We start from the raw sequence: 26,204 nt of genomic DNA on the forward strand, positions 1-26,204 counted from the left end.
GATGTCTGTGCAGAGCTTAGCACAGTGTTGGGCATAGAGTAACTCTCAGCTGTTGGCTAGTAGGCATTGTCATTGTAGGAGTAATGGTAGTGGTGGTAGTAGCAGCAGTAGTAGTCATGGTGGTAGTAGTAATAGTAATGGTAGTAGCAATGGTGGCAGTAATGGTAACGGTGGTAGAAGTGGTGGTAGTAGTGACAGTAGTAGTAGTGGTGCTGGTGATGGTGGTGATGGTGGTAGCAGTGGTTGTGGCAGTAGTGATGGTGGTAGTAGTAAGAGTGGTGATAGTAGTGGTAGTAATAGTGACATGGGTAGCAGTGGTAGTGATGTTAGTGGTGGTAGTAGTGATGGTGGTAGCAGTGGTTGTGGTAGTAGTGATGGTGGTTGTAGTAGTGATGGTGGCAGTAGTGGTAGTGATGGTGGTAGTAGTGGTAGTGATGGTGGTAGTAGTGGTAGTGATGGTAGTGATGGTGGTAGTGATGGTAGTGATGGTGGTAGTGGTGGTAGTGATGGTGGTAGTGGTGGTAGTGCTGGTGGTGATGTGGGTTCTGGTGGTGCTGGTGATGGTGGTGGTGTGGTCGTGCTGGTGGTGATGGTGGTGGTGCTGGTCGTGTGGTGGTGCTGGTCGTGCTGGTGGTGCTGGTCGTGGTGCTGGTCGTGCTGGTGGTCTGGTGGTGGTGGTGGTAGTGATGGTGGTGATGGTAGTGGTGATGGTAGTGATGGTGGTGGTGGTGGTAGTGATGGTAGTGATGGTGGTGATGGTAGTGATGGTGGTGACGGTAGTGCTGGTGGTCGTGGTGGTCGTGGGTGTATGTGGTGGTGCTGGTGGTCGTGGTGGTAGTGGTGGTGGTGCTGGTGGATGTGGTGGTAGCTGGTAGTGCTGGTGGTGCTGGTCGTGGTGCTGGTCTGCTGGTGGTGCTGGTGTGTGGTGGTGGTGGTGCTGGTAGTGCTGGTGGTGCTGGTCGTGGTGCTGGTCGTGCTGGTGGTGCTGGTGGTCGTGCTGGTCGTGCTGGTGGTGCTGGTCGTGCTGGTGGTGACGGTCGTGCTGGTGGTGATGGTGGTCGTGCTGGTCGTGCTGGTGGTGCTGGTCGTGGTGCTGGTCGTGCTGGTGGTCGTGGTGGTGGTGCTGGTGGTCGTGCTGGTCGTGCTGGTCGTGGTGGTGCGGTCGTGCTGGTGTGCTGGTGGTCGTGGTGGTCGTGCTGGTGGTGCTGGTCGTGGTGCTGGTCGTGCTGGTGGTGCTGGTGGTCGTGCTGGTCGTGATGGTGGTGCTGGTCGTGGTGCTGGTGGTGCCGGTCTGCTGGTGGTCGTGGTGCCGTGCTGGTCGTGATGGTGGTAGTGGTGGTAGTGAGTGATGGTGGTAGTGGTGGTAGTGATGTTTTCGTAGTGGTTGGAGTGCTGGTGGTAGTGGTGGTAGTGGGTGCAGCAGTGGCAGTAGTAGGGCTGGTGGAAATGGTGATGGCAGTAGCTGTCACGCAGCAGGAGAAGGAGTAATAATGGTAATAGTAGCTCACCTACATCCCCGGTTCACATGAAGTGAGGCCCAGAAAGATAAAGGTAAGATATCTAGCAGCTGGGCACAGTGATTAAGAAGAGGGACCTTGGAGTTCCCGTTGTAGCTCAGAGGTAACGAACCCGACCGGTATCCATGAGGACACAGGTTCGATCCCTGGCCTTTCTCAGTGGGTTAAGGATCCAGCATTGCCACAAGCTGTGTGTAGGTCACAGATGTGCCTTGGACCCTGCATTGCTGTGGCTGTGGTGTAGGCTGGCAGCTGCAGCTCCAATTCGACCCCTAGCCTGGGAACCTCCATATGCCTCGGTGCAGCCCTAAAAAAAAAAAAAAAAAAAAAGAAGAAGGGGCCTTGGAATCAAGTTACTCCACCCCACAGGACCCATGAAGGCGCTTGCACAGAGCGCTTCATGGGCACTTGCTCTCAGGTTGCTGTTTCCGCCTCCGAGGCTGCTGCCCTCAGTGAGGCTGCGGCACAGAGTCCAACTCTCCCTGCTCCCTCCTTGGTCACCACGTAACGATCATGACTTCTCCTCTCCTGTCATCTGGGCCAGACTGCCAGGCTTCAGAGCAGTCCAGAGGGGGCTCCAGACACAGGATCAGAGGCTCATCGTCTTCGGGAAGACGCCCAAAGGGGCCAGGACCCCGGGCCAGGGGCCAGAGCAGAAGTGGATTCCCAGAGCTGCGCTGGGAGTGCTGCCCCTGGGAGTGTGTGGTGCAGAGGCTCCGGGGCCAGGTGTGTGCTGCAGACCACAGGGCTGTGGGGCTCCACAGGGTAAGTCAGGGGTGAGCCCACATAGTGGGGAATACAGGAAGCTTCCCAAACCCAAGCTGGAATTTTATCTGAGAAGTTGTTTTCCAGTTGGAGGCTTTTTTTTTTTTTTTTCTTTTTACAGCTGTACCCACAGCATATAGAAGTTTCCAGGCTAGGGGTTGAATCGGAGCTACAGCTGCTGGCCTCCACCACAGCTACAGCAATCCTGGAGCCAAGTCGAGTCTGCCACCTACACCATAGCTCACGGCAACACCTGAGATCCTGAACCCACTGAGCAAGGCTAGGGATCGAATCTGCATTCTCATGGATACTAGTCGAGTCGGTTCGCCACAATGAGAACTCCAGGTGGAGGCATTTTTAAATCTCCTTCCTCCCACTGCCTCCCTCTGGAGAGGGGCTGCCTGCTCAAGAGGCAGGTTGGGGAAGACACCTCTGCTCCAGGTTCTGGTGGCCGTGCCCAGCCCAGCTTGGGGGACAGAGAGGGAGGGGGGGAGGCGGAGGCACTCACGTTTGATACAGTGGTTGGTACTGTTTGCCGTTGTCCATCCCGGGCAGCACTGTCCCCCGCAGACATTCCTCCTGTGGGGTCACCGAAACAGGGTCAGCATAAGGCTGCTCTAGGCCAAATTATTCCCAGAGCCCCACTGATGGTCCCACCCACTACAGGCAGGCCCTGGGGGAACTCTGCCAGGCCAGGCTCTGTCCTGCTTCTTGGGGAAGGTTGCATGGCTCCGGCGGGGATGGGGGGTGGCACTTTGGGATCCTTCACATCTAATTTTTTTTTTCTTCCATTTTTGGCCACCCCGAGGCATGCAGATTTCCCAGGTCAGATCCGAGCCACAGTTGTGACCTAAGCCTCAGCTGGGGCAATGCCAGATCCTTAACCCACTGTGCTGGGCCAGGGATCGAACCTTCACCCCAGCGTTCCCAAGATGCCGCCAATCCCATTGTGCCATAGCAGGAACTCCCCTTCACATCTAAGATTGAATCCTGACTCTGCCATCCTCTGCCTGACCTTGGGAAGCTTCACTCTTTACATCTGTACAATGGAGATACCAGTACCCGCCTGAAGGAGCTGTTATGAGGATTGAACGAGATGGGAATATGTAGCACTTGACATGAAACAGGCACTCCCCGGGGACAGGGATCAGGAAGAGGATCAAAAAGCAGGTTCAAGGTGGTTCCGACACTTGCCAAGGCTAAACAATAAGAAGTGCCAGAGCCAGAGTCAAACCTGAGTTGGCCCAACTCTAAGTCATGCTCCAACTCCACATGGCCTCTCACCAAAAATAATCACCATGGCCCCTGCCAACAAATGCTGACAATCCCTGGGAAGCTGGAAAACTCACGCACAACCGCCTCAAGAACATACATATGCATCACCTGCCACAAGGGCACCGTGGGAGGGGCCCCAGCCCTCGGGCAGGCTGGTGTGCGGTGAGACTGAGCTCCCCAAGCAAGCGGGGCTCCAGGATTTCTCTTGAAGAGGAGCTGGCGAGGCGGCAAGCTGGTAGGAAGATGAGGCCTTGGGTTAGGCTGCCTCTGTGTGGCGAGCACACTTTTTCTGGGGGGGGGGGCGCTGATGGGACTCCCTTGACGGGGACTAGTCCCTCCCCAGCTACTTCTTGGCGCTCACATCAAGGGCACCCATGGGAGACACTGACTGGCAGCTGTCACCGGGCTATCAACCCACCTGGCTCACTCTGCTCTCAGGCCCCTGTAGCACCAGGAGGTTTCACTCCCGCCCCTCCCCTGACTCTCAATCTCAAGAACCAAATGTCCTGACCCAAGGAACTCCCTAGAAGGGCTCTCCTTGGAGAAGACCTGTCATTTGCTCTGCCTCCTTGGCTCAGGCTGGGCCTGGCTCTGGCTTCACAGGCCCTGTCATTACCCTCAGAAATCTTCCACTAACACTGAAACTCAGGGGTGAGCGGGCCAGCAGAAGTACAGACCCAAGAGTCAGGGGCAAGTGACAGACCAAGGGGGCCATTGCTGTGACCTCGTGGCCAGCATAGCGAGCATCTGGTCCCACTTAGGAGTTTGTTTGACTTTTGTGTGGACCCCGAAGCGTGTGTGGTTTTTGAAACCTTTTGAAATATTCAAAATAAATTTCTGCAGCTTGAAAAAGCTGGGGCCCATTCCTGGCCCTTTGGCCCAAAGCTGAGAGGAGCTGCCTCCCAGGTTGCTCCTCCAGGGGCTGTGCCATTCCGGCCACATCCAAGTCTCTCTGGCCTGCTGCCGGCAGCAGCTTCCCAGTGCCATGAAGGTCCCCTCCCCACTGGGGACCAGGACACTGGGTTCTGGGGAGGGGGCTGGTCCTCAGACCCGGGGTCTCTGCATGTACGTGCTCGGGCGGGAGGGCGAAACTCCCCACCGTTTGAAAGTCATTACCCCTTGGGGTGGTGACCAGCCTCTTAGGGGCCTGGGAGGACTTGGAGAGGAAACTGACAGCACATCCTGGTGGTTTTCTAAGAACCAGGGTCTGGGGGAGCCCAGAGGACACAGACTGAGGGGCCCACCTGGCTGAGAGGGTCACGGCATGGAGCCCAGCTCGAGGAGGCCCCCGAGCCAGCTGTCAGCCTCAATGCCCTTAGGATAGCTATGTCGCTGACCATAGGAAGGCAGCAGCTTGGCCTGCCTTGCCTGCCCATGGCAGAGCCCTCAAGGTCATCAGAACCATGGCGGGGACCAAAGGTTGCCGAGAAGCAGATGGAGCAGGCCCGGACTAAGAGGGTATTCGAGAGATACAGGGGTCCAATCAGAGTCTCGGGTACAGGCTCTGGGAGGTGACCAGATGGGAGATGACCAGTCAGTGGACTCTGACCAGCTGGAGAGAGCTAACCAGCCTGACTAGCTGGGGCGAATGACTCAGTGGTTCTGACTCTCTGGAAGATACCACTCAGAGATTATATAAGCCCAGCCTTTCAGGCAGCACCACTCGGCAAACACGAGCCCAATCTCAGTATCATTGCCCAGCCCTTGGGGACATATCTGGCCCACAGCCTGGGATGGTTGCTCTTCCATCTGGAACAAATCTGATCATTCTAGTCCTCTGTTAAAAACCTCTTGGGAGTTCTCATTGTGGCTCGGCGGAAATGAACCCAACTAGGATCCATAAGGATGTGGGTTTGATCCTTGGCCTCACTCAGTGGGTTAAGGATCCGGTATTGCCGTGAGCTCTGGCGTAGGCCAGCAGCTGTAGCTCCAGTTTGACCCCTAGCCTGGGAACTTACATATGCCACAGGTGTAGCCCTAAAAAGCAAAACAAAACAAAACAAAACAAAAACCCACAAAACCTTTCAAGGCTCTCCACTGGCCTCTACAGAGCCAGTCAGACCCCACTGCCTGTGTGGTCTAATGGCTCCTATCACACCAGCATCCACAACCAAAGCTATGACCCTCCGAGGATGCAAAGTTTGTTCTCCCCCCAGTTGCGCCACATGTGGACTCACTTCGATGTTTTGCTGCTGCTGCTGCTGCTCTCTCCGCCAAGAATGCCTTGCCTGTCTTCTTTGCCAAGTGAATTCCTTGACACGCTCCGAGACTTCCAGATCCAGTGTCACCTCCTTCCCGTAAAACATCTGCACAGCGTCCCCCTTTCTCCAGCCACCACACCCTTCAGTACCAATTGTCTCAGGTCGTGAGTGTCTGTGCCTCTGTCTTGAGGATCTTGAAGGTTTTTTTCCTATTTCTCTTTGTGCCCCTAGGGTCTAACGTCAGTGCCTGATGTGTGCCATACACTGAATACCTCTCTGTTTCACTTAATCCAGTGTTTCTCAAAAGGTGGACAAACATTACCGAGGGTAGGAAAGGGGGTTGTAGCTTTCCATATTCACCACACACAGCCCTGCTGAAATGCGCAGTGAGAAAGCCATCCCCGTTTTAGCGATCTTCCTAATCTGATTAGATCGGGGGGGAGGGGGGGTGCAGTCTCGGTCTGAGGTTGGGTCTTCATGCCAGGTCCTCCCCCGCCAACACCAGCAAACCCCCTCCTTTCCAATGGGGAGACCATACCGCAAGGTTGAGCTTCCATGATGATGGTATCTGACTAGACTTGGAAAACATTTTGTTTTTATTTCAATTTCCCTGCAGATACCTTCTCTTTATGACAAGTGGTACTATTTTCAACTTATGATAGTGATACAAAGTGTCCTTGAAAAAGAATTTATTTATGTAAAAAAAAAATGAGTCAAGCCCTGTTTGTAATACCAAAATGTGTAACTCATCTAAATGTCCAAAGACAGAAGGATGGGTAAATAAACTGTGGTATTTTCAGACAAGGGCATAATATCCAAGAGTTAAAAATGAGTAAACTTGGGCTGGTTGTATTACCATGGTTAAATCTCAAAAATCTAATGAGGAAAGGAGAAAGCAAACTGTAAAAGGATGATGCAGTATGGTATCACTTATCTAAGTTTAAAATATGCAAAACAATATTGTGTATGTTATGGATGCATGCATCTGTAGTAATAGTATAAAAACATCGATTGAAGTCAAGAGTAAGTTCAAGGTAGTGGTTAACTGGGGAGAGAGGGTGACAAATGTATACAGGACATTTCGACTAAAAAAATCAGAAGTAGGAGTTTCCCAGGTGGTGCAGTGGGTTAAGAATCTGATGGTATCACTGCTATGGCTTGGGTCACTGCCATGGCAGGGGTTCAATCCCAGGTCCCGGGAATTTCCACATGCTGTGAGCAAAATATGCCAAAATATTAAGTTTTGAAAAGGCTGGGTTGTTAGTTGTATTATTTCCAGTACTTTTTTAGGTTTGCATAAAACTTCGTAATGCAAAGTACCTGAAAATAGATGAAGCATAAAATCCTGTTACTTTTTTTGTTGTTGTTTTTTAGGGCCACACCCATGGCACATGGAAGTTCCCAGGCTAGGGATCAAATTGGAGCTGCAGCTGCTGGCCTATACCACAGCCACAGCCACACGGGATCTGAGCTGCATCTGTGACCTACACCACAGCACGTGGCAACGCCAGATCCTTAACCTACTGAGAGAGGCCAGGGATTGAACCCACATCCTCATGGATCCTAGTTGGGTTTGTTAGCCACTGAACCATGAAGGGAACTCCACAAAATCCTGTTACTTTTAACAGTTTATAAAGTTAAAGAAAAATAATAGAACAAGAAGAAAAAGATAGAGGAAAATATTACAAAGGTGGTATGCTGTGAGGCTAGTTTAAGAAATACTGGATATTGGGAAACAAGGGCTTAAAAAGTCCCCCATGGACTGTAAATTTCAACAGTGCAGGAATTATTTCTGCTCTGGTAATGCTGTGTCACAGACACCTAATACTGTGCCTGGCACATATTTAAAATCTTCATTGTGTGCAACAAATCCCCACTACATTGCAAGTTCCAGGAGGAAAGAGGCTGTCTTGGCCGCTGCTGTGTTCCCATAGTCCTGCAAAACGCCTGGCATATAGGAGGCCTTCCAAATAGTTGTTGAATGAATGAGCACTCCCCAGCAGTGGTGGTGCAATTCCAGGCTTCACCAGCAGGTGGCACTTAGTCCTTGGCCCTGAGCAATTCACAAGGCAATAGCTAGAGAGGCCGCCCTGGCCGGAAGCCATTACATAGAATGGACTTGGGTGGAGGAAAACGATGGACAAGATTGCCACTCAGCCTCTTCCCAGCTGTCTTGGGGTGGCTAGCTGGAGTCCAGGGGAACCCACTCTTTCTCAAAGCTGCAGAAAATAATCTGGAGGAGGAGCCAAACTCAGCATGTGATGTGATGTGTGCACCTGTGTATGGCAGGTGCTTGTGGGTGGCACCCAGCCCAGGTCCTTACACACTTGTGCACACCTACCAGCCTTATGGGAATAATCTGCTTTGTTCATCACCACCTCATTTCACAACTGCTAATAGTGCACCCTCCCACCCCCACTCTCCTCTCCCACTTTTCCCTACTCCCACCCGAATGCCAAGAGGATAAGCTCCTCTATGATCTGACCCAGCCTATGCCTCCAACCTCGGCCCCGTGGCTCCCCTACACCAGGGTGCAGCCCCGCCCCTAGGCCAGGGCCAACAGTGACAAGCCCTTGTCCTCCGGCAGGGCTGCACCTCGGAGCCCCACTCCTGTCACCTTCTCTCTGCTTCCCCACATGCTGCCCATCAAACCCCAGGGGCTCCGGCTCACAGGGCCTCCTTCTCCTCTGGGCCCCTCAGCCACAACCATTCATTCCTTTATGCTTAACGTGAGGCTCCTGGTACTAGAAAGCATGTCACCAGTGCCTACCTGGTCATTTTTCCAGCTCAATTTGACGTAATTGAGTTGCTCTCCTGGCAGGAACAATGGCCTTTGTCCCAGGGCCCCATTCCCCTGGCCCGTGCTCTGCACACTGGCTCTTAGGAAGCATGTATTCACTTGCCGGGGCCAGGAACGGAAAAAAACCTGAAACCTGGCAAGTGCTCCATTACGGTCTGCTGACTGATCCTACATGTAAGTGACTTGGCCTTGCGTGGGGCCACACTCTGCCTTAAGCTGGGCCTTCTGCGGCAGCGGTGCGTTCACTCACTCACTGAGCAGATACGTAACAAGCATCAACTATACACAGGCACTGTTCTAGGCGCTGGGACAAAGCCTCTCTTTTCGTAGAGCTTACAGAGTGTGGGCTGGGACCCCAGATCATAAATGCAGAAACAGAAACATAACAGGTCAAGTGGGAATAAGTGCTGTGAAGAAACGTAAAGCAGGGTGAAGGGAGAGGGAGCTGGGGCAGGACTAGACAGGGCAGGCCTCCCTAAGCAGAGGTCTAGCTGGATGGGAGGGAATCCTGCTGAAATACAAGAGAAGGTTGCTACAGCCAAGGAAAAGAAGGAGTGGAAAGGAGGTAAGAATGTCCTCAGGAGTAGAAACGGGGGGTGTTGGGTCCTTCATGCTGGGGGACTGAACCCAACGGGCCCAGGCAAAGAAAGCCTGCAGGGTTCCTCCCCAGACACCGCGACGCCCCACCCCCACCCCGCACTGCCTGGGACTCCCGTGCCCTCCATTCTGGAGACACCTGTCATACTCAGGCAAAGCCAAGCGCCCCGCAGCTGTGAGGGTCCTTAACTGGGGCTGCGAGTTGCTGGGCAGCCTCCCCCACGCTGCGAGGGTGCCCCCGGAGGGCAGTTGCTGGCGCCCCCCAGGGAGAGGGAAAAATGCAAATCGCAGAGTGGGCAGGGAGACTCAGCTCTGAAAAGCGTGAGAGTCGCGCGGACACCGAACGGTATAGGCGCACACACAAACCCCGCGTACCCGCAGTGTCTCAGCCATATCGGGGGCTCCTGCCCGCGAGCCTACGCCCACTTCCAGCCCAGCCATCCGCGGGCTCAGGCGGATCTGTGCCCCAATCCATACTCTTGTCCCGAAGAGCAGACTTCGTTGACAGCACCCTTCCTGGAGATGCATCTGCCTTCGCACTCCGGAGCCTCAACATCCTCCACCTACCCGCTCTGTGAGCCCGCTCGGCTTCCCCTGGGCCTCAAGCGCCTGGAACGTCCACCCTCCTGCCCCCTCTCGCCTCCCTTTCGGATCCCTGCATCGTTGCGGGCGTCTTCAGGCACCGGTTAGAGGCGGGCTGAGGGAGGGCGGGAGAACGCACCCACTCCTTGGGAAAGGATTTAACGTCGGGTCACCACGAGCTGGTACGAAAGGGTACGGATGGTGTTTTTCTTTGAAAGTGGGTCAGATCGAGCCCAACTTTGGGACCTCGGTCTGTTTCCCTGCAGTACTAAGGAGAGAGGGACGAAGGGCGGAGCCGGGCGCCCTCTCATCTCGCCTGCACATCCCTCCACGACAGAGCGCACGGGAGACCGGCCCTCGCTCCCTTTAGCCCCCATGCTTCCCTCTCCAATGCTCACCCCGTAAGCCGCCCTCGCGCAGCCCGCGGCCGCTGAACCGTCCCGAGGCGCGGGAGAGCTGGGGCCGCCCGGTCCCGGGATGCCGGCTGCTGCTGGCTCAAGGAACGGCTTCTCCAAGTCTGCGCAGGTGGCTGGACTCGACGCGGCTGCTGCGCGCGGGGCGGCCTCCTGGCCTCCGTCTCGGCGGGCCTCCTGGCGCTGCCCCAGCCAGACTGGGCCCGCTCCTCGGGCGGCAAACCCGGGACCGACGCGTCCTGATCCCGGAACAGACCGTACACCTTGGCTGCAGCCGCTGCGGGGTGGCTGCCCCCGGGGCGCCGCAGCCGATTCGCGTCCCTGCCAGCCGGCTCGTATCTTCCCACCGGGTCCCTCTGAGCATGACCCAAGCCCACGAAGAGAGCCAGGGTGAGCGGCAGGAAGCTCCTCCAGGGGTTTCTCAGGGCGCGCCGGGGCAGCGGCGGGTGGTCGAGGGCCTCATGGCGCCTGGGCGGCTGCAGAGCGGTGCGCGCGGGGAACAGCCCAGGGGCTCGCTGTCGGTGCGCCAGGCCGCCAGCGGGCTGCGCTCTGGACCCCACCGGGTGGCCCGCCTTTCCCCGTCTAGGGCCCCAGAGTCAGACTACGGGCCGAGCTCTCTCTGGAGCGAGGGCCTGGCGGCGGGAGCGGCCCGGGGCTGCGCGCCCTGAGCCCAGCGATCGCGCTCTGTCTCCAGCTGCGCGCGCACTGCTGTTGCACCTTCGCGCCTTCTCCCAGTCGCTGTAGCCTTCTGAAGGGGAATCGGAGCGTTTATTTTTGGAAACCTCCCCCTGACTTTTCGTCTCTTTTATCCACACCATGCCCCCTCCTCGGAGGGACAGCTCAGCCCCCTCATTACGGGAGAGGGAGAGAGGAATTCCAGCAACACCCACTTTGGCACCGGGAAGCGAGCGGGCGGCGAGGGGGGTTAACCCATGAGGAACTGGGGGCGGCGCAGGGCGGACCAAGGTCTGGTAGGGGAGATGACGCCTGCTGGGACAGGGGCAGCCCCGAGCCACCTTTCTCCTGTCCTGGACAGGCTAAACTGCTGACCTGTCCAGAATTCATCTCCAGCCCCTGACCTCAGGGACAAACGCCGGGTTGGATGACCCAAGGCTACAGCCTCGAACGTCTGAAGGATATCAGGAGAGGTGCCAAGACGGCATGATAGACAGGCTCCGAAGGATGGGCCCCGGGTCCTTCGTTTCCTCCCGGGCCCCTGGGGGCGTCGGCCTGGGGTGCCTCTAGGGCTGGGGCAGCGCGAGGCCGCTCGCCTCCCTCCGCAGTGGTGGGACGCGGGCGCGCTGGAAGGTCGCCTGGAGGGAGCGCGCCCTCTGGTGGACTTGGCGGCGTCTTAGCCGTCCTGCGTCTTGTAGAGACCTGCCGCTGCCAGCCGCCTTCCTTCCTTGATCTTAATCCCTTTCCTGTTTGCGTCAGGGTCGAGCCCAGGCCTGAGGCGTTGACGGAACCTGCAAGAGGTGTCCTCTTTTTCACGGAGGAAAAAAACATGGAGGACCTGGAATAAGGTCACTCAAGGAGACAGCGTGTGTCCAAGAGGCGAATGAAATGCAGGCGCCTCCGGCCTGGGGCTCAGAGGTCCATTCCCTAGACTCCCATCCAACCCTCACTCCCTACGGATTGGATGAGCCTCTGATGGATCCAGGGTGTGTGCTCAACTCCTTGTGCTGGCAGGGAGAGGGCAGGGCTGCTAGAATGCCAATGGCCACCCATCTTAGTACCCCTCAAGAGTGAGCTCACTATGTACACACATGGTCCCCTGCCCTAAAGTCTAAAGGCCTGGCAACCATGGCTGTCCCAGCCCCCTGAAGCCTATGGGCTTCCTAGAGAGGCAGGGGGATGGAGCAGGCAGGAAGGCACCAGTTTATAACTTTCCATACAAAGGGCCGACTCAATCAATGCTTCATGCTGAAATACAACCTCAACTCCTGACCTTGGCCTCCAAAGCCCTGTAGGACTGCCCCCCTCTCAGATCTATCTCTCCTCTTGTGGGGCACCCACCACAATGCAGCTGCCCTGGCGTCCTCTCTACTCCTGGAACGAGTAGATGCCCGCTCCTTCTCCCTGGGAACACTCATCGCCAAGATGTTTTACAGGACAAGCTCCTCATCATCATTTCACCTCTCAGCTCTAACTTCACCTCCTGGAGTGGCCACCCCTGACCCCTCCAACGCAGAGCAGCCTTCCCACTCCCAAGTCATCACTTTCTAGTCCATCACCCTGGTTCAGCTTCACTGCTCTAGACTAGTTGAAATTCTCCTATTTGTTTACCCGTGTAACTGACTTGTTGAATGGGCTGAACCTGAAGAGGGACAATCAGGAAGCAGCTCTGTGGTTCTCCCCTCACTGCCTTCAGCCACATTATGGTGAATTTCTCTTCTCCACCCTTAATGACATCTCAAGCAGAGTCCTTGGCTTGCCCATCCCCTCCAGTCACAAGAACAGTTTCATGTCTATAATTAAGACCAATTTCCAGGCTCTAAAAAGTCTGGTCCTGTCCAAATCAAAACCTCATCCAATTGAATCAAATCTTGTATCCAGCTGAATACCCCTCCTCTCCCTCCACCGGGCCTGTCCCCTGGCGCCAGACCTTGTCGTGGGGAATGTAGGGTGTGGTCTGATTTTCTGACTTTCCTTTTCTGCCAGGGCTTCTCCGTGTCAGGGTTGGGGGCAGATATTAGGGGGCAAGTGGCAAAGTCGTATGTGACAGGTGCCCTTGGCTGGCAGGTGCCAAGTGCTGGCTCTTTCATGGGTATACTTTGGGGTCCTTGGGATGTTCTCTGCAGGATCCCCACCCTGCATCACTTCAGTAAAGCACTCTCTGGACAACTTCCCTGTGTCCCCTACCACCCCATGGGACTTTCCATCCAAGCCAACAAACCAGTGGTGAGTTGGCTGCATCTCACGCTGGTGTAAGAGCCACTCTAGCCAGGCTCCAAAGTCAGGATTCTTCAGATAGGAAGTACACAAAAGTGCCTTCATTTATGTCCTAAAGACATAGGTTGGGTTCTCCCAAGAACTTTCTTGCTGTGTTTTGGTGCATCAGAGGTGCTTGCAGCTTCCAGCACCTCAACTAGACTCAGTGGAGGCAGAATTATGGGGAGTCATGCTATCCTCATCTTCTTTGGAAGCTGCCAATATCTATGCCTGGTCTTCTTAGGGCCCTGTTCACTTGGTTTGCATTGGGGAGCACCCTCTGGGGAAACCTCAGCCCTGCTTACTAATGCAATGGTCCTGTAACTCAATGACTTCCTTCAATCCCATCCATTTGTAGCCTGGAATCCAGGGATGTGCTGGGTAGTTGTTGAACTGGCTCTGCCTTTAGTAAGATGCCTAGTACTTCTCTTTGGAATGTGAAAACATTTAGTTCTTCTTGTTCTAGCCTTTGCAGCTTTAGCAGACGTTCGAAGACCATAAGAAAAATCCTGTTTGACCACCTCTAAAATTATTGCCTGACTTCCCAAACTGCAATGATAACTCAAAGGAATAGATAGCTCACCTGCCTGGCTTGCCGCTGTTTTCCCCGGAACTTAGAACAGTGTGTGCATTTAATAGAGAGCCAAGAAACACATGTTCAGTGGATGGCTGACTGAATGAATGACAGCTTTATCCCATTGGGTAGGGAGGGCTGGTATCATCAGACCCATTTTCAGAGAGAAAAACTGAGTTCCTGGTGGTAGTTACTGGTCCAAGTTCATGTGCTTTGCTGCCTTTAGGGCTGGCCCTAAGGATCTTCTTGAATCCTACACCTTGCATTTGGGGACGAATGCCATCCCAGTTCCCAGAATGCCCAGTTCTCTCTCTGAGACACCGCTCCGTCACTGCTATGGACAGCCTCAGCACCACACCTCCCTTGCTGTGCCCTGTTAGCCAGTCAATCCTTAAGTTCTGGGCTCCCTTTCTCTCCCCATTACCTGCCTGGTTCCTCTCTCCTCTTCACCCATCAGGGCTCACCTCAGATCCCCACGAACCTCCCAAAGCCAGAAACCTTGGCATCATCTTTGTCCCTGAGCTATTTTTCCTCCCATGTGTCCAAGTCATTATTACCCGCTCTGTCTCCTCCGTCTGCACTTCTGGAAGTCTGCCGCCCATTCAGCCTCTCCCTGGTCCACCTCAGCCAAACTCCTTGTGCAGACACACTTCTTCCCTCCCGACGAGGCGCCCCTCCCACGCCTTGGGGAGTCCAAGGGGTCCTTGGAAATTCCCACCCTGTTCTCCTGGGGGCCCACAGCCAGGCTAATCTACTCTAAAGACCGGCCTCTCCTACCCCCCCAATCCCAGCGCCCTCCTCCTGTCTGCCCCCCACTTCCTGCCCATCACTCCCTTTCTCTGTAACTGCTGGAATCTGTTGATGCCGTTCTTCAGAATCTCCATTCCCATAAATAGTTGAGGTTTTTGTTTGTTTTTCTCTTTAAGCTGCCCAAATGTATAGAGTCTACTATGGTCTAAGCACTGTGTTAAGCATGCTACAAATACGGGCCCATTTAACCAAAGAAAGGAGGTGTTGCGTTTCCATATACACAGCAGAGGAACTGAGGCTGAGAAAAGCTACTGGTTTGCCCCCCGATCACACAGCTGGTAGGTAGCAGGTGTTAAATACGGCCAAACCTTGGTTATCTCCCACTGAGCTCAAGCTTTTAAGACCGCACCATCTTGCCTTCCCCTGAGCTTGAGCCTTGGCAGCCGTCCTGACAATTGAAATGATACCTCTTCCAGCCACCTCTGCAGCTGTCACCACCTAAAAGCCTCCACTGTGCATCCCCCAGCCTCTTCCCTGCCGGCTAGCCCACCACTCAGCTCCCTGGGGATGTGGAGGTAGCTGAAATTTCTGTATCCCTTTACCTTCCTGCTCCATAAAGGAAGGGGAGCTAAGGGTTGCCAGCAAAGCCCCCGACTCACCACGTGTCACTTCCTTACCCGTGATTCCGGCTTCCTCCCTAAAGAGGCACAAATGATGCAAAGCATACTAACCCATCTCGTAGGTCCAGGCAGGGCAATCATCTCTGGCAAGTTCTGCAGAGAGAGTCTCAAGGGACTGATAAAAAGATTCCAGTGGGCAAAGGCTTGCCAGGACCTGTGCACCACAAGAGGGAATGGCAGGCTCTGGGACACCCTGGGCAAGCTAATTGTTTTCCCATGTCTTGTTGGAATAACACTGTGGCCAGAGAGCTACCAGAACCTGAACTAACTTGATAAATCAGGACCCAAAAAAAGGACCTCATTTCTGCTCCCTTTGCTGAGACCCAAGCTCCTGACAGAATTCCAGGGATTTTCTTCCTTGGAAGTGACTGGACCTCCAGTCCCAAATTCCTCTCCCCAGGAGAGCTCGTTCCCCAGCTCAGAACAAATAACACGTTCCTGGTTAATCAGTGGGCAGAACAGCTGACGGATGGTTGATGGGTTCCCCAGCGTCCCAGATGGGAGCAGCTCCGTGGGCTCAGCTGCTCTTGTCGGGGACCCCGCCCTGTGCAGCCTCAGCCTCTAGTGTGGAAGGTGGAGGCTGTATGGAAAGGCCCCAGCTCCTTCCTGCATGAGGCCTTCAAGGTCCACAAGGCCAAGACCCTGCCACCTCAGCCACCGTGGCCTGGCCTCCCCGCTGAACTCCCAAGCACTCCGCCCCAGTCTGCCAGCGCCATCCCCTCCGGAGGCACGTGAGTGTTTCTGTCTCCTGTGAACTGAGCTCAGTTCTCAGCTATGCTTGGCTTCCATTTTCCCATCTGAATATAGAGATAAGGATGCTTTTCTTGCCACCCCCACCTTCAGGGCAAATTAGATAACCAGCCCTATCTCCCCCTGGGATGGGAGGGGCTCGATCGCTACTACTTCATTACCAGCTGGTATTTCCTGAGCGTTAAAAGGTACCAGGCACTCTGCTAGATGTTTTATGGCCATTTTCTCCTTTTCTTTTTTTTCTGTATTTTCATAATGATTTTTATTTTTTCCATTATAGCTGGTTTACAGTGTTCTGTCAATTGTCTACTGTACAGCAAGGTGACCCAGTTACACATACATGTATACATTCTTTTTTCTCCCATTATCAGGCTCCATCATAAGTGACTAGATAGATAGAGTTCCCAGTGATATACAGCAGGATCTCATTGCTTATCCATTCCAAAGGCAAGAGTCTGCATCTGTGAACCCCAAATTCCCAGTCCATCCCCCTCCCCCTTGGCAACCAGGATCTGTCCTCCATGTCCATGATTTTGCCATTGTCTCCTTTAATCCTCATCGTGATCTTCCGAAGGAAGTATTATTATTTCATCAGGCAGCAGATGAGGAAGCGAGGGCTCAGAGAGGTAGCATGAATTACCCACAGTCACAAAGCTGGTAAATGGCTGTGCTACAGTTCATTCCTGTTTTGTCTGGTTCCAGACGCTAAACAAATGTCAGTTTCCAGAGGAATTTTGCTCTGGAATCACACCTCCAGCTGCGGTTCTCTGGGAACTGGAAGCATTCACAGCTATCCGTGGGGTGGGGGGGGGTGCCGATGACCACCTGAAATCGCTGTCACGAAATAGCCCTCACCAAGCACATCCCACCTTAGGTCTTATTTACAGCTAGGGGTCTATTTTTGGGTCAAGGGCAGACAAAAGCTATCAGGGTGAGTTTCAGAGACTCTGACTCCTGCTGACCAAGGAGAAGGGAGGAAATCAAGCTTACCCTACATCAAGGGTAGGCTTGATTTATTTCTTCTTTTCTTTTCTTTCTTTTTCCCATTCTCCCCTCCTTCCTTCCTTCCTTCCCTCCCACCTGTCTGTCTTTCTTTCTTCTTTCTTTCTTTCTTTCTTTCTTTCTTTCTTTCTTTCTTTCTTTCTTTCTTTTTCTTTCTTTCTTTCTTTCTTTCTTTCTTCCTTCCTTCCTTCCTGTCCTTCCTTCCTCTCCTCATGGCCCTACCCACCGCATATGGAAGTTCCCAGGCTAGGGGTTGAATCGGAGCTGCAGCTGCCTTGCCTACGCCATAGCCACAGCAATATCTGTGACCTACATCGAAGCTTTCAGCAACGCCGGCCTTAACCCACTGAGCCAGGGCAGGGATCAAGCCTGCATCCTCAGGGACACGATGCTGGGTTCTTAACCCACTGAGCCATGACGGGAACTCCTCAAGTCATTTTCAATTGCTGAGTAAGAACTCATCTCAACCCTCAGCTTTTCTCTTTGGAAAAGAGAGGGGGATACAGAGAGAGCATCTCTGTGGCCCTGCATGGTAGGCCATGTAACTCCCATTTCACAAACGCCGAGGGGTGAAGTCTCTTGTTCAAGGTCATACAGCTAGGAGTTGAGCCAGCATTTGACTAAAAAGTCTGACCGGCTCCAAAGTCCGTGCTGTTTCCACTACAGCAGACTGCACTCGCTCCAGGATGTCCTGCGATGATGTGAAACGGGCAGCTCTTCAAATAACTGATTTCACTCCGTTTCCCTTCATTTCCAGTCCCTGATATGGGGCGGCGGGTGCGGGGGGGGGGGGGAAGGCTGATCTGAAAGCTCTGTGCATTTAGCTAAAGCTTAGACCACATTTCTTATTTACCTGCATAAATCCCTTTAACCTCTGGCTGGAGTGGAATCTTCACGAACTCCTAGGGGCTGAAGCATAACTTCTCCCGAGGCAGAGTCTCCAAAGACCTGAGCAGGAAAATGATGTGGGCAGCCTGGCAGGCCTCCTTTTAATTCCCCCAGTAAGACCACAGGGGATCCGAGTGCTCCCCTGGGAGTCAGGGATGGGGGCCGTGTGTGGTGGTTTGGATGCGGAGAAATCACACACTGTGTTAGCCTTTCCAAATCTCCAGGGAGAAAGCCCTGCAGGCTGAGGGATGAAGCAGCCCTATCCTAGATTCTGGAATGGCTGTGCAGGAATTTAAGGACCAAGTGAGCAGGAAGCAATTTCTCTTGGCTTTTGGGGTCTCCCAGGCTGTCACCACCTCAGCATCCTGCTGGACACAGTGACATCCCTCATCCCCCAAGGGATAGGAGTTTGGGGAGACGGAAAACAGGGGCCGCTATTTCCCAGAATAAGCCCAAAGCAGCTCACTCTTCATCGAGACAAAGAATGAGGGATGACACCTTCTGCCATCATCTTCTGATGTTCATTCTCCCCCGGATTATATGTTGAGAATGGAGACACCCAAGGAGGTTTAGCCTAGTGCTCCCCAGACTCTCTCTAGGACCCCAAGCCCTTAGGGACAGACCCAAATCCCCAAACTCCCAGGACAAGGTACAGACACCAGGCTGGTGGGGGAAGAGGGGTAGGTGCAGCCAGATCCCAGTGGGCCCCAGCCGGTCTGCATGACTCATTCCTTGTTTCCGTCCACTCTGGTCTGAGTGCCTTGGCCCAGGGGCCTCTGGGAGGTTGTAACACAGGCTGGCCCCTCGCCCATCGGGACTCAGCAGACAAAAAATTAAAGATCTCACTCCTCAGGAACTCACACAGACAGCAGAGGCATGCTCTGTGCTCTGCTTCACCAGACCAGACCTCAGGCCGGAGGAGGCCGATGGCCAAGGGAGGAAGGAAAGGCGTCTCCAACCTCCAGTCTCAAAGCCCTGGTCACCACCCGCTCTCTTCTCACCCCTCAGGTCCGCGCCTGAAGATGGAGGTGCCACCAGCACCTCCTCGGCTCCACTCCACGCCTCCCACCTCTGCCCAAAGGCAACAGTGAGAAACAGACCTGAAAGCAACTCATCATACATTTTCTGGTAGCACAGGTCTGCTGAGGCCAAAACCCACTCAACAATCTTCAAAGGCTCCCTACCACCTCACAATCAAGCCCAACTTCTTACTGGGCCGGGCACACAAGCCTGTATCCTACCCCTCCCCTCCTAACAGCACAAATTCAACACAGAGCCAGGACTCCGAATTCCCTCCAGTTTCCCCACTCACGCCCCCTTTCCAAATCCCTCAACTGGCACCATTTTCTTTACCTGGAATCTTCTTCCCACCCCTGCCTGCCTGTCCTTTAATTCCCATCTCAAAACTCCCGCTTCCTCCAAGAAGACGTTCCAGAACCCCACTACCAGGTCCGGCTCCCTGTCTTGAACGCCTGTACCGCACTCTGCCTGGCATGACCAGTTCACAGCTCTCCCACCCAGGGCAGTGGGAAGTACACGGGGCCTTGGAATTCCACTCAGCACCATATTCCCCAGCTACGTGTCCTTGGCTAAAGAGACACAACCTCTTTGAGCCAGTTTTCTCACCAAAAGGAGATGGTAATAGGAGTCCCTTTAAACACTGCGCCTAGAGAGAGCCCAGGCCACAGCTGATTGGACCAGAGATGCGCACATGACCCAAGGGCAGCCTTTTCATTGGCTGGTTAGTGACCTAAGACTTCTGTGGTCTGATTTGAATGCTGACGTCACTGGTTACTGGACAAATCAAATTCCCCATTGAAAGTTGGAACCAAGCGACTTTACTTTGAAAGCCAAGCCCTAGGATTAAAATAAGAGGTAAATCCTCGTTCTTGAGATCTCCCAGTCCAAAGGGGTGCATATAACCATAGAACAATAAAAGCCAGAGAGGTGTAGACTTGCCTGGGATTTTGCAGTTCTCGGTAACACAGAGAGGGCTGGAGCTCAGGTCGCCGGACTTGGGCTTAGTCCAGGATGGTTGGCCTCTGTAACAGCCTCAGAAGGCAGTGGCCCTGAGCTGATTGCATGAAGAAGATCGAGGCACCACTGTGCCCTGCATCAACTTATTCCGAGCAGCTTTGGAACAAGGCAGTCGTTAAAGGACAAGGTCAGATCCGAGCAGGGAGCACAAACCCTGGTTCTGGTCCCCCACGTGCCCCCAGTGTTTCCCTTTCATGCCCCTGGCCCTCTCCAGGCTTTGGTGTAAAAAGAGAGGATTTTACTGGATGAACTCAAATTCCCTGTCAACACTAAGATTTTGATCTGAGGAGCAGACAGACAAGGGATGGGCGGGGATCCAAGAACTGCGAGATCCACAGAATGTGAACCCTGGAGGAGACCTCCCTGAGAGATCAGCCAGCCCATTCCTTCAAATTACAGTTGAGGAAACTGAGGTCCAAAATGGGAGAGATGCTTTTTCAAGGTCACATGACTGGCTACTGGCAGCACCAGCGCTTGAACCGGGGTCTCCTGACTCCCAGGCCTCTCAGCTCTTTCTCTCTCAGCTCTCCCAAGAAGCTGGGAGCTATTTGGCCGTCTGGGCCAAGGAAGCCGAGAGTGGCTGTGCATGTCAGCAGTGGGGCCTCAGAGCCTGGGAACATCTCTGACAGGGTAGGTGCCAGTGCCAAAGCCGCTGGTGGAGAGAGAGGGCCTGGCCCAGGGCCAGGAAGGGCATATTGGAGATAAGCTGTCAGCATCTCTCTTCTTCCAGATGGCAAGAAGAAGCATAGAAGGGTCCATGATGATTGAGAGGAAACAGTCCCCATTTCTGGTTGAGCCATTGCTCAGCAGAGGACTAGCCTCTCTCCCCCCCTCCCCACCCTCTCTCTCTCTCTCTCTCTCTCTCTCTCTCTCACACACACACACACACACACACAGACTCTATCTAGCTGCTGCAACCTGCCACCTGGTGGGGTGGTGGGCCTGGAATTCTTCTTGCTCCCTGAGCTGCCTCTAAGCTCCTGCCTTCTAGCCTGTTTGGCTGGGACCATGAGGCCCTCTCTTTCCTAGTATGTGCCAGGCACTGTGTTAGGCCCTGGGGTGGATAAGACATCCTCACTGCCCGTGTGATGAGAATTAACAGTCTGGCAGTTTCACTGAAGAAAAACCACTAACTATGTAGGTGGGGTTGGCTAGGGAGTGTGTCTAAGAGGGCCCTGACTTGGACTTGAATCTTGAAAGCTAAGGGAGAGTTCACTGTGTAGGAGAGGGACATTCCAGGGAGAAGCACTGCGTAGGGAAAGGCGTGGATGGAAGACAAAGGCTGGGCTGGTGGGGGAACTGCAAGTAACTGATGCGCCTGGAGTTTGGATAGGAATGCGATTAGGAAAGGAGATGAGGCCGGAAGGGGAGGCTGGGGTCAGTTAATGGGGTGCCCGGCTCTAGTCAGAAAGATGGACCCGTGCTCCACCTCTAAGCCACCAGGCAGCCCTGGCTCCCTCCTGGGGATCCTGGAGCTCTGGAACTGATATCCTCTGGTCAACTGCAAGGAGTCGTTTGTGTGGGGAGGTAGCAGCATGCTCTGAATCTCCATCCCAAGCAGATGCCAGTCGACAAGGCCAGTGAGCTTGTCATGCTTAAAAACAACCCCACACCTGCTTCCATCCAGTCTGTCTCCCAACATGGTTCCTCTTTTACAGAAATTGTGGAGCTGCCAATACAGCAAGTCTCCCCTGGGCCCCAGCCTCCTGATGCCCTGACCCACCAACCTGACTGTGTCCCTTCTTTGCCATTCCTTTCTCCTGTCTGAACTGCCTACTCTCTCTGTATCCCTAGAGACTCCTGTCCCCTAGGCTCTCTCTTCCTTGGTCCCTCTATAATCCCACAAGCTTGAGTAGCTGAAGTTATGTCGTGACTAAGTGTCATACAGATCCAAGCCCACTTCCGCAGCCTCCCTCATGGCTTTGCCCCATAGACAGATAAGCCATAGGAGCTTGATGTCAACCTATCGAGCTGGGGAGGGCCCCATGCTTTTCAGCCCTTACTAATTGAGCCCCTTTTTGTCAGGTGTCAACATTGCCAAGAATAAAGTTTAGCCCCTATCCTCAAGGAGCTTCCAGAGTAGGGGAACACTGCGCCTATCATGGTAAGTGTCATGATTGAGATCATGTCAGGGAGCAATGTGAACACAAGGACAGAACACTCCAGGCTGGGGATATGGGACAACTGGCCAGGGAGGATCCTGGAGAGAATTCTATCTGCATGAGTTCTGGAAGGCAGGGCAAGTCTCAGCCCAGAGAAGGTGGAAACGACAGCGAGGAAGAGGCACAGTGGTGATTACCAAAGCCAAGTTTGCAAAAATGAAATCACCCTGGAGTCTACCCCACTTCTTTTTTCAGTGGGGCTCCTGATCTGAGAAATTTTGCCAGGTTTTTGAATATAGTCAAAAGAAACTCAAATGATATTCAGTGTGGATAGGGGCTCTCTCTCCCTCTCCCTCTCCCTCCCTTTTCCTCTCCCTCTCTCTCTCTCTATATATATATATACATATTTAAACATATATATGTGTGCATGTATATATATCTCCCACATATATGTACACACACACATATTTATGTTTAAAAAGTTATTTCCCACATTGAGGAATGGATGGAGGTCACTGATATCTTAGTGACACGGGAGATGGGGCTGGGACCTGTACAAGATTTCTCACAATTTGAATGAGGTTGGACAGAAAAAGCATTTTTTTTTCTTTTTTCTTTTTTTTTTCTTTTTTTTGCCACCCTGCGACATATGGAGTTCCCAGGCCAGGGATCAGATCTGAGCCACAGTTGCAACCTACTCAGCAGCTGTGGCAACACTAGATCCTTAACCCACTGTGCTGGGCAGGGGATTGAACCTATGTCCCAGCGCTGCAGAGATGCCACCAATCCCATTGCGCCACAGCAGGAACTCAGTAAAAGCATTTTTATCAAATTTTCACATGACATAGAACTGGAGGAATACATGATAAAACTGGATGATAGAAGCAAGATATATACTGATATAGATAAGTTGAGATAATAGAGATAAGTGGAAAAAGTCTTGCATCTTGGTCCCAAAAAAGCAATAATTAAAGGATGAAGGATACTTGCTCCCATAGCAGTTCATGTGAAATGACCTTATTTTGGGGGTGGGGATGGGCAGAGACTGTTGACCATTAGTTTGAAATAAACCAACGCTGTAAACCTCTAAAAGGTCTAGTGCCATCTTAGGTACAATCCAGGGCTCAGAACAAAGAGGGTAACGGTGTACTCCACACTGTTAGGACCCAGTGGCAGTTGTGCTTAATTCTGCTGCCATGTCTTACATGGCTTATTGCAACCCTGAAGTACGTCTAAGAGAAGGTGACCAGAGTGAAAATAAAAATAATCCACACCCTTGGGCTCCGCATCTCAGACACTGAGCATTGACCTCTGGGAAGGCAGAGTGGCTCTGCCTCCTGAAACCCGCTGCCATTGTCCAGGAGTCCTTCAGCCACTGAGCGTTCCCTTGAGCCATGAGCTAGCTCAGGGGTCAGTGGTCACACAACAGCAGGTCTCGCCAAAGTCAATGCAGAGAACCGAGGACTCCCCAGAGACCGGAGGAAGGGGGCTGCACCACCAGAGAGGCAGTATAAGAGCACCAGCGCTCATTTTAAAACCTGTGCCAAAAGGTCCATCCCACAGCTGCCTTTGTGTCTCCGCCTCACACTCATCCGACACCCCCTCCCCGGAGGCATGATATGGGAAGGAGAGGATTCAAGATGAAGTTCATGGTAAACACGTGGAGGGTTCCTGAGGCTGGAGGAACAGGAGAGGGAACACAGCTCCTGAGGGGCAAGAGGGAGCTGGGGACATCATGGGAGAGGGGTCAAGAAGAATTGAAGGCAGCGTTCGTAACCGGGGCTTTGTTTGCCTGATGCCCTGTCTTTGTCACCTGCTAGGAATGGCCACCACTGTGCAGAAATGAAAACCAGCATCTAGAAGTTGGAAGAGCCTTATTGTCAAGGCTTGGAAAGCCGTGTGGAGCTTCCGCATGGCCCCAGTTGCCAATGGTCATGACTGTAGCTGCTGGCATGGCTCCAGCATGAACTCTGACTCCACTGCAAAGGGAAAGGAATCCTCCCGAACGGCCCCTAGAGTGGATCTGACAAGCTGTGGTGCTGCCTGCTCACCAAAACACTCAAGCGGTGATTCATTCATCCAGAAAACATTTATGGGGCACCTTCTACGTGCCGGCACCCCCCTCTAAGATCCTCTGGTCTGTTCATTCTGAAGTACAAGGGGAACCGCTCCAAAGTGCCAAGGAAGCGGGATGGCTTTAATGTTTTTTCCGGAAGACAGGGGAAGGGCTAGACGGCTTGAGGCAGTCCATGCAGCCCTAGGAGTCCTGACCTCTTCAGTTCATCCCAGCCAAACCTGCCTGTGGACTTTCACACTGGTTCTGGGTTGGCTGAGGAAGACTGGGCTAGATCCATAGAATCACCAAGCAGAAAGGCGTCCCCGTTTCCAGACCCTGGAAGGAGAGCCAGACCAGGGAAAACCAGAGAGAGAGAGAGACCTGTGGGTTCGGGGAGGGGGAAGGGCTGCACATTTCGGGCCAAGGGCTCCAGACTGGGTGGGAAACCCAGGGCTCAGGGGTGGGGGTGGGAAGGGCCCTCCCCACTGCCTCCCCAGGCAGCAGTGGGCCCTGAGCTCAGTGTTGGGCAGGAGACAGGTCTGGTTCCCGGCGTACCTGCGCTAATGAGCTGGAAGCGGGCGGAAACGGCTCAGCATGTGAAGGCCAGCAAAGGGAAGGCCCTCCCCATGCCAGCTGGACAGGAGAGGACCGAGTGGGTTGGGAACACGGCCCGTCCCCTCTCCACACCCTGAATTCTCAAGCTGGAGGCTGGACGTTCCAGTGGAAGGAACTTGGGAGGTGAGGGCAGATCAGCTGAGGCTGAAATGAGACCTCCCGGGGGAAAGGGGATTAGAAAGATGCCGAGCGACGGTGGCAAAGGGGAGAGAGAGCCAAGGGGCTGCTGAGGCAGCCTGCCAACCCCAGGGAGGGAGAAGGCCCAGGGCGGTCGTCAGCTGTAGCCCAACAGAGACAAATCTGGACGGTCGACTGACTTAATAAGGGCAGGCAGGATGGATGTGTCCTCCTGGCTCTGATGGGGCGGCAGAAATGGCCACAAGTATTCACAGACTGTAAACACCAAGAGGTTCAGGCCTTGTCTGGGTCTGCAGGGACCTGGCGAGGCCTAGCCGGGGAGGGGCAAGACCAAGACAGAGGCATTCTCTGCAGTGGCCCATCCTGAGGCCTGGAAGAAGGGTCCCATTGGGGAGCCCCAGGGCCAGCTTAGAAAGCCCCACCAGAGACAGGAGATGGGCACAGCCCCAGAAGGTCACTCCCGCAGAGATCCAGACTGGCATTTCTGTTTGGCCCTTGGGCATGGCACCAGAAGTGTGGGGGAGCCCACTTTGCCTCCCAGCACCAGGGTGGGCCAGGGCCGTTAGACAAATATTTAGGGAGCATCCACATCAGCCTTTCCCATGGGCTCCTGGTGGCGTCCACAGGGACCCTTAGCCCTACTCAGCTTCTGGTGTGGAAATTTTCTGCCAGAGGCAGAAGCCTGTGAGTCCAGTCTGACTTTCTGAGTGCTCCTCATTCAGCACTGGCTGCAGGTTAGAACCGAGCTTGTGACCAGGGACACATTACCTCTGGAGTCCAGGCCTCAGTTCATCCACCTGCAACATGAGGAGACTGAGTCTGCTCTGTACAGTGCAGTTTTCATTGGCCCAGACTGCGGTTGCCATGGAAACAGCCCAAGCCAAAGATGGATCCAGCAGACAGGCGTATCACCTGTGATCAAGGAGAGCTTTGTCATCTTGTCTGTCCAGCATCTCTCCTCTTCTCTCTCTCTTTTTTTTTTTTGGTCTTTTTTGCCTTTTCTAGGGCCGCACCCGTGGAGGTTCCCAGGCTAGGGGTCAAATTGGAGCTGTAGCCGCCGGCCTACGCCAGAGCCACAACAACTCGGGATCCAAGCCGCGTCTGCGACCTACACCACAGCTCATGGCAACACCAGATCCTTAACCCACTGAGCAAGGCCAGGGATCGAACCCACGACCTCATGGTTCCTAGTCAGATTCATTAACCACTATAGCACAATGGGAACCCCAAGAATTCCTCCTCTTCCCTTATTCTGGTGTCAGCATCCCTTTTCCTTAAGTAACTGTCCTTCCACTTTTCTATATCATTCTGACAGGCCAGCCAACTACAATACCTGCCACAGGGCATAGGACCCAAACTGGACAATAGGATTCTCTCCCATGATTTGACCCAGAGACACAGAGTTTATAACCACAATGCCCAAGAGCAGCTCCCAAAACACACATACTCCAAGGAGTTTCTGGGCCCGAGAGCCCCACCACTGCCTAGATTCCCAACCTTCTTGATACTGACCTGTTCAGTTCTTATTTCT

The 26,204-nt window shown here is 53.7% G+C and overlaps 1 protein-coding gene across 1 annotated transcript in view; it reads right to left on the reverse strand.

Annotated features, from left to right (window-relative positions):
* The window catches only part of LTBP2 (latent transforming growth factor beta binding protein 2), a 108,343-nt gene extending 97,358 nt beyond the window's left edge, over window positions 1-10,985 (reverse strand). The window contains 5 exon segments of the mRNA XM_047794530.1: window positions 2,791-2,861; window positions 10,136-10,580; window positions 10,583-10,735; window positions 10,738-10,920; window positions 10,923-10,985. Coding sequence (XP_047650486.1) covers window positions 2,791-2,861; window positions 10,136-10,580; window positions 10,583-10,735; window positions 10,738-10,920; window positions 10,923-10,968 — 898 coding nt within the window. The 5' untranslated portion in view covers window positions 10,969-10,985.
* Between the last annotated feature and the right edge of the window lie 15,219 nt (window positions 10,986-26,204).

This window comes from Phacochoerus africanus, chromosome 9 (genome assembly GCF_016906955.1).
Source record: "Phacochoerus africanus isolate WHEZ1 chromosome 9, ROS_Pafr_v1, whole genome shotgun sequence".
NCBI lineage: Eukaryota > Metazoa > Chordata > Mammalia > Artiodactyla > Suidae > Phacochoerus > Phacochoerus africanus.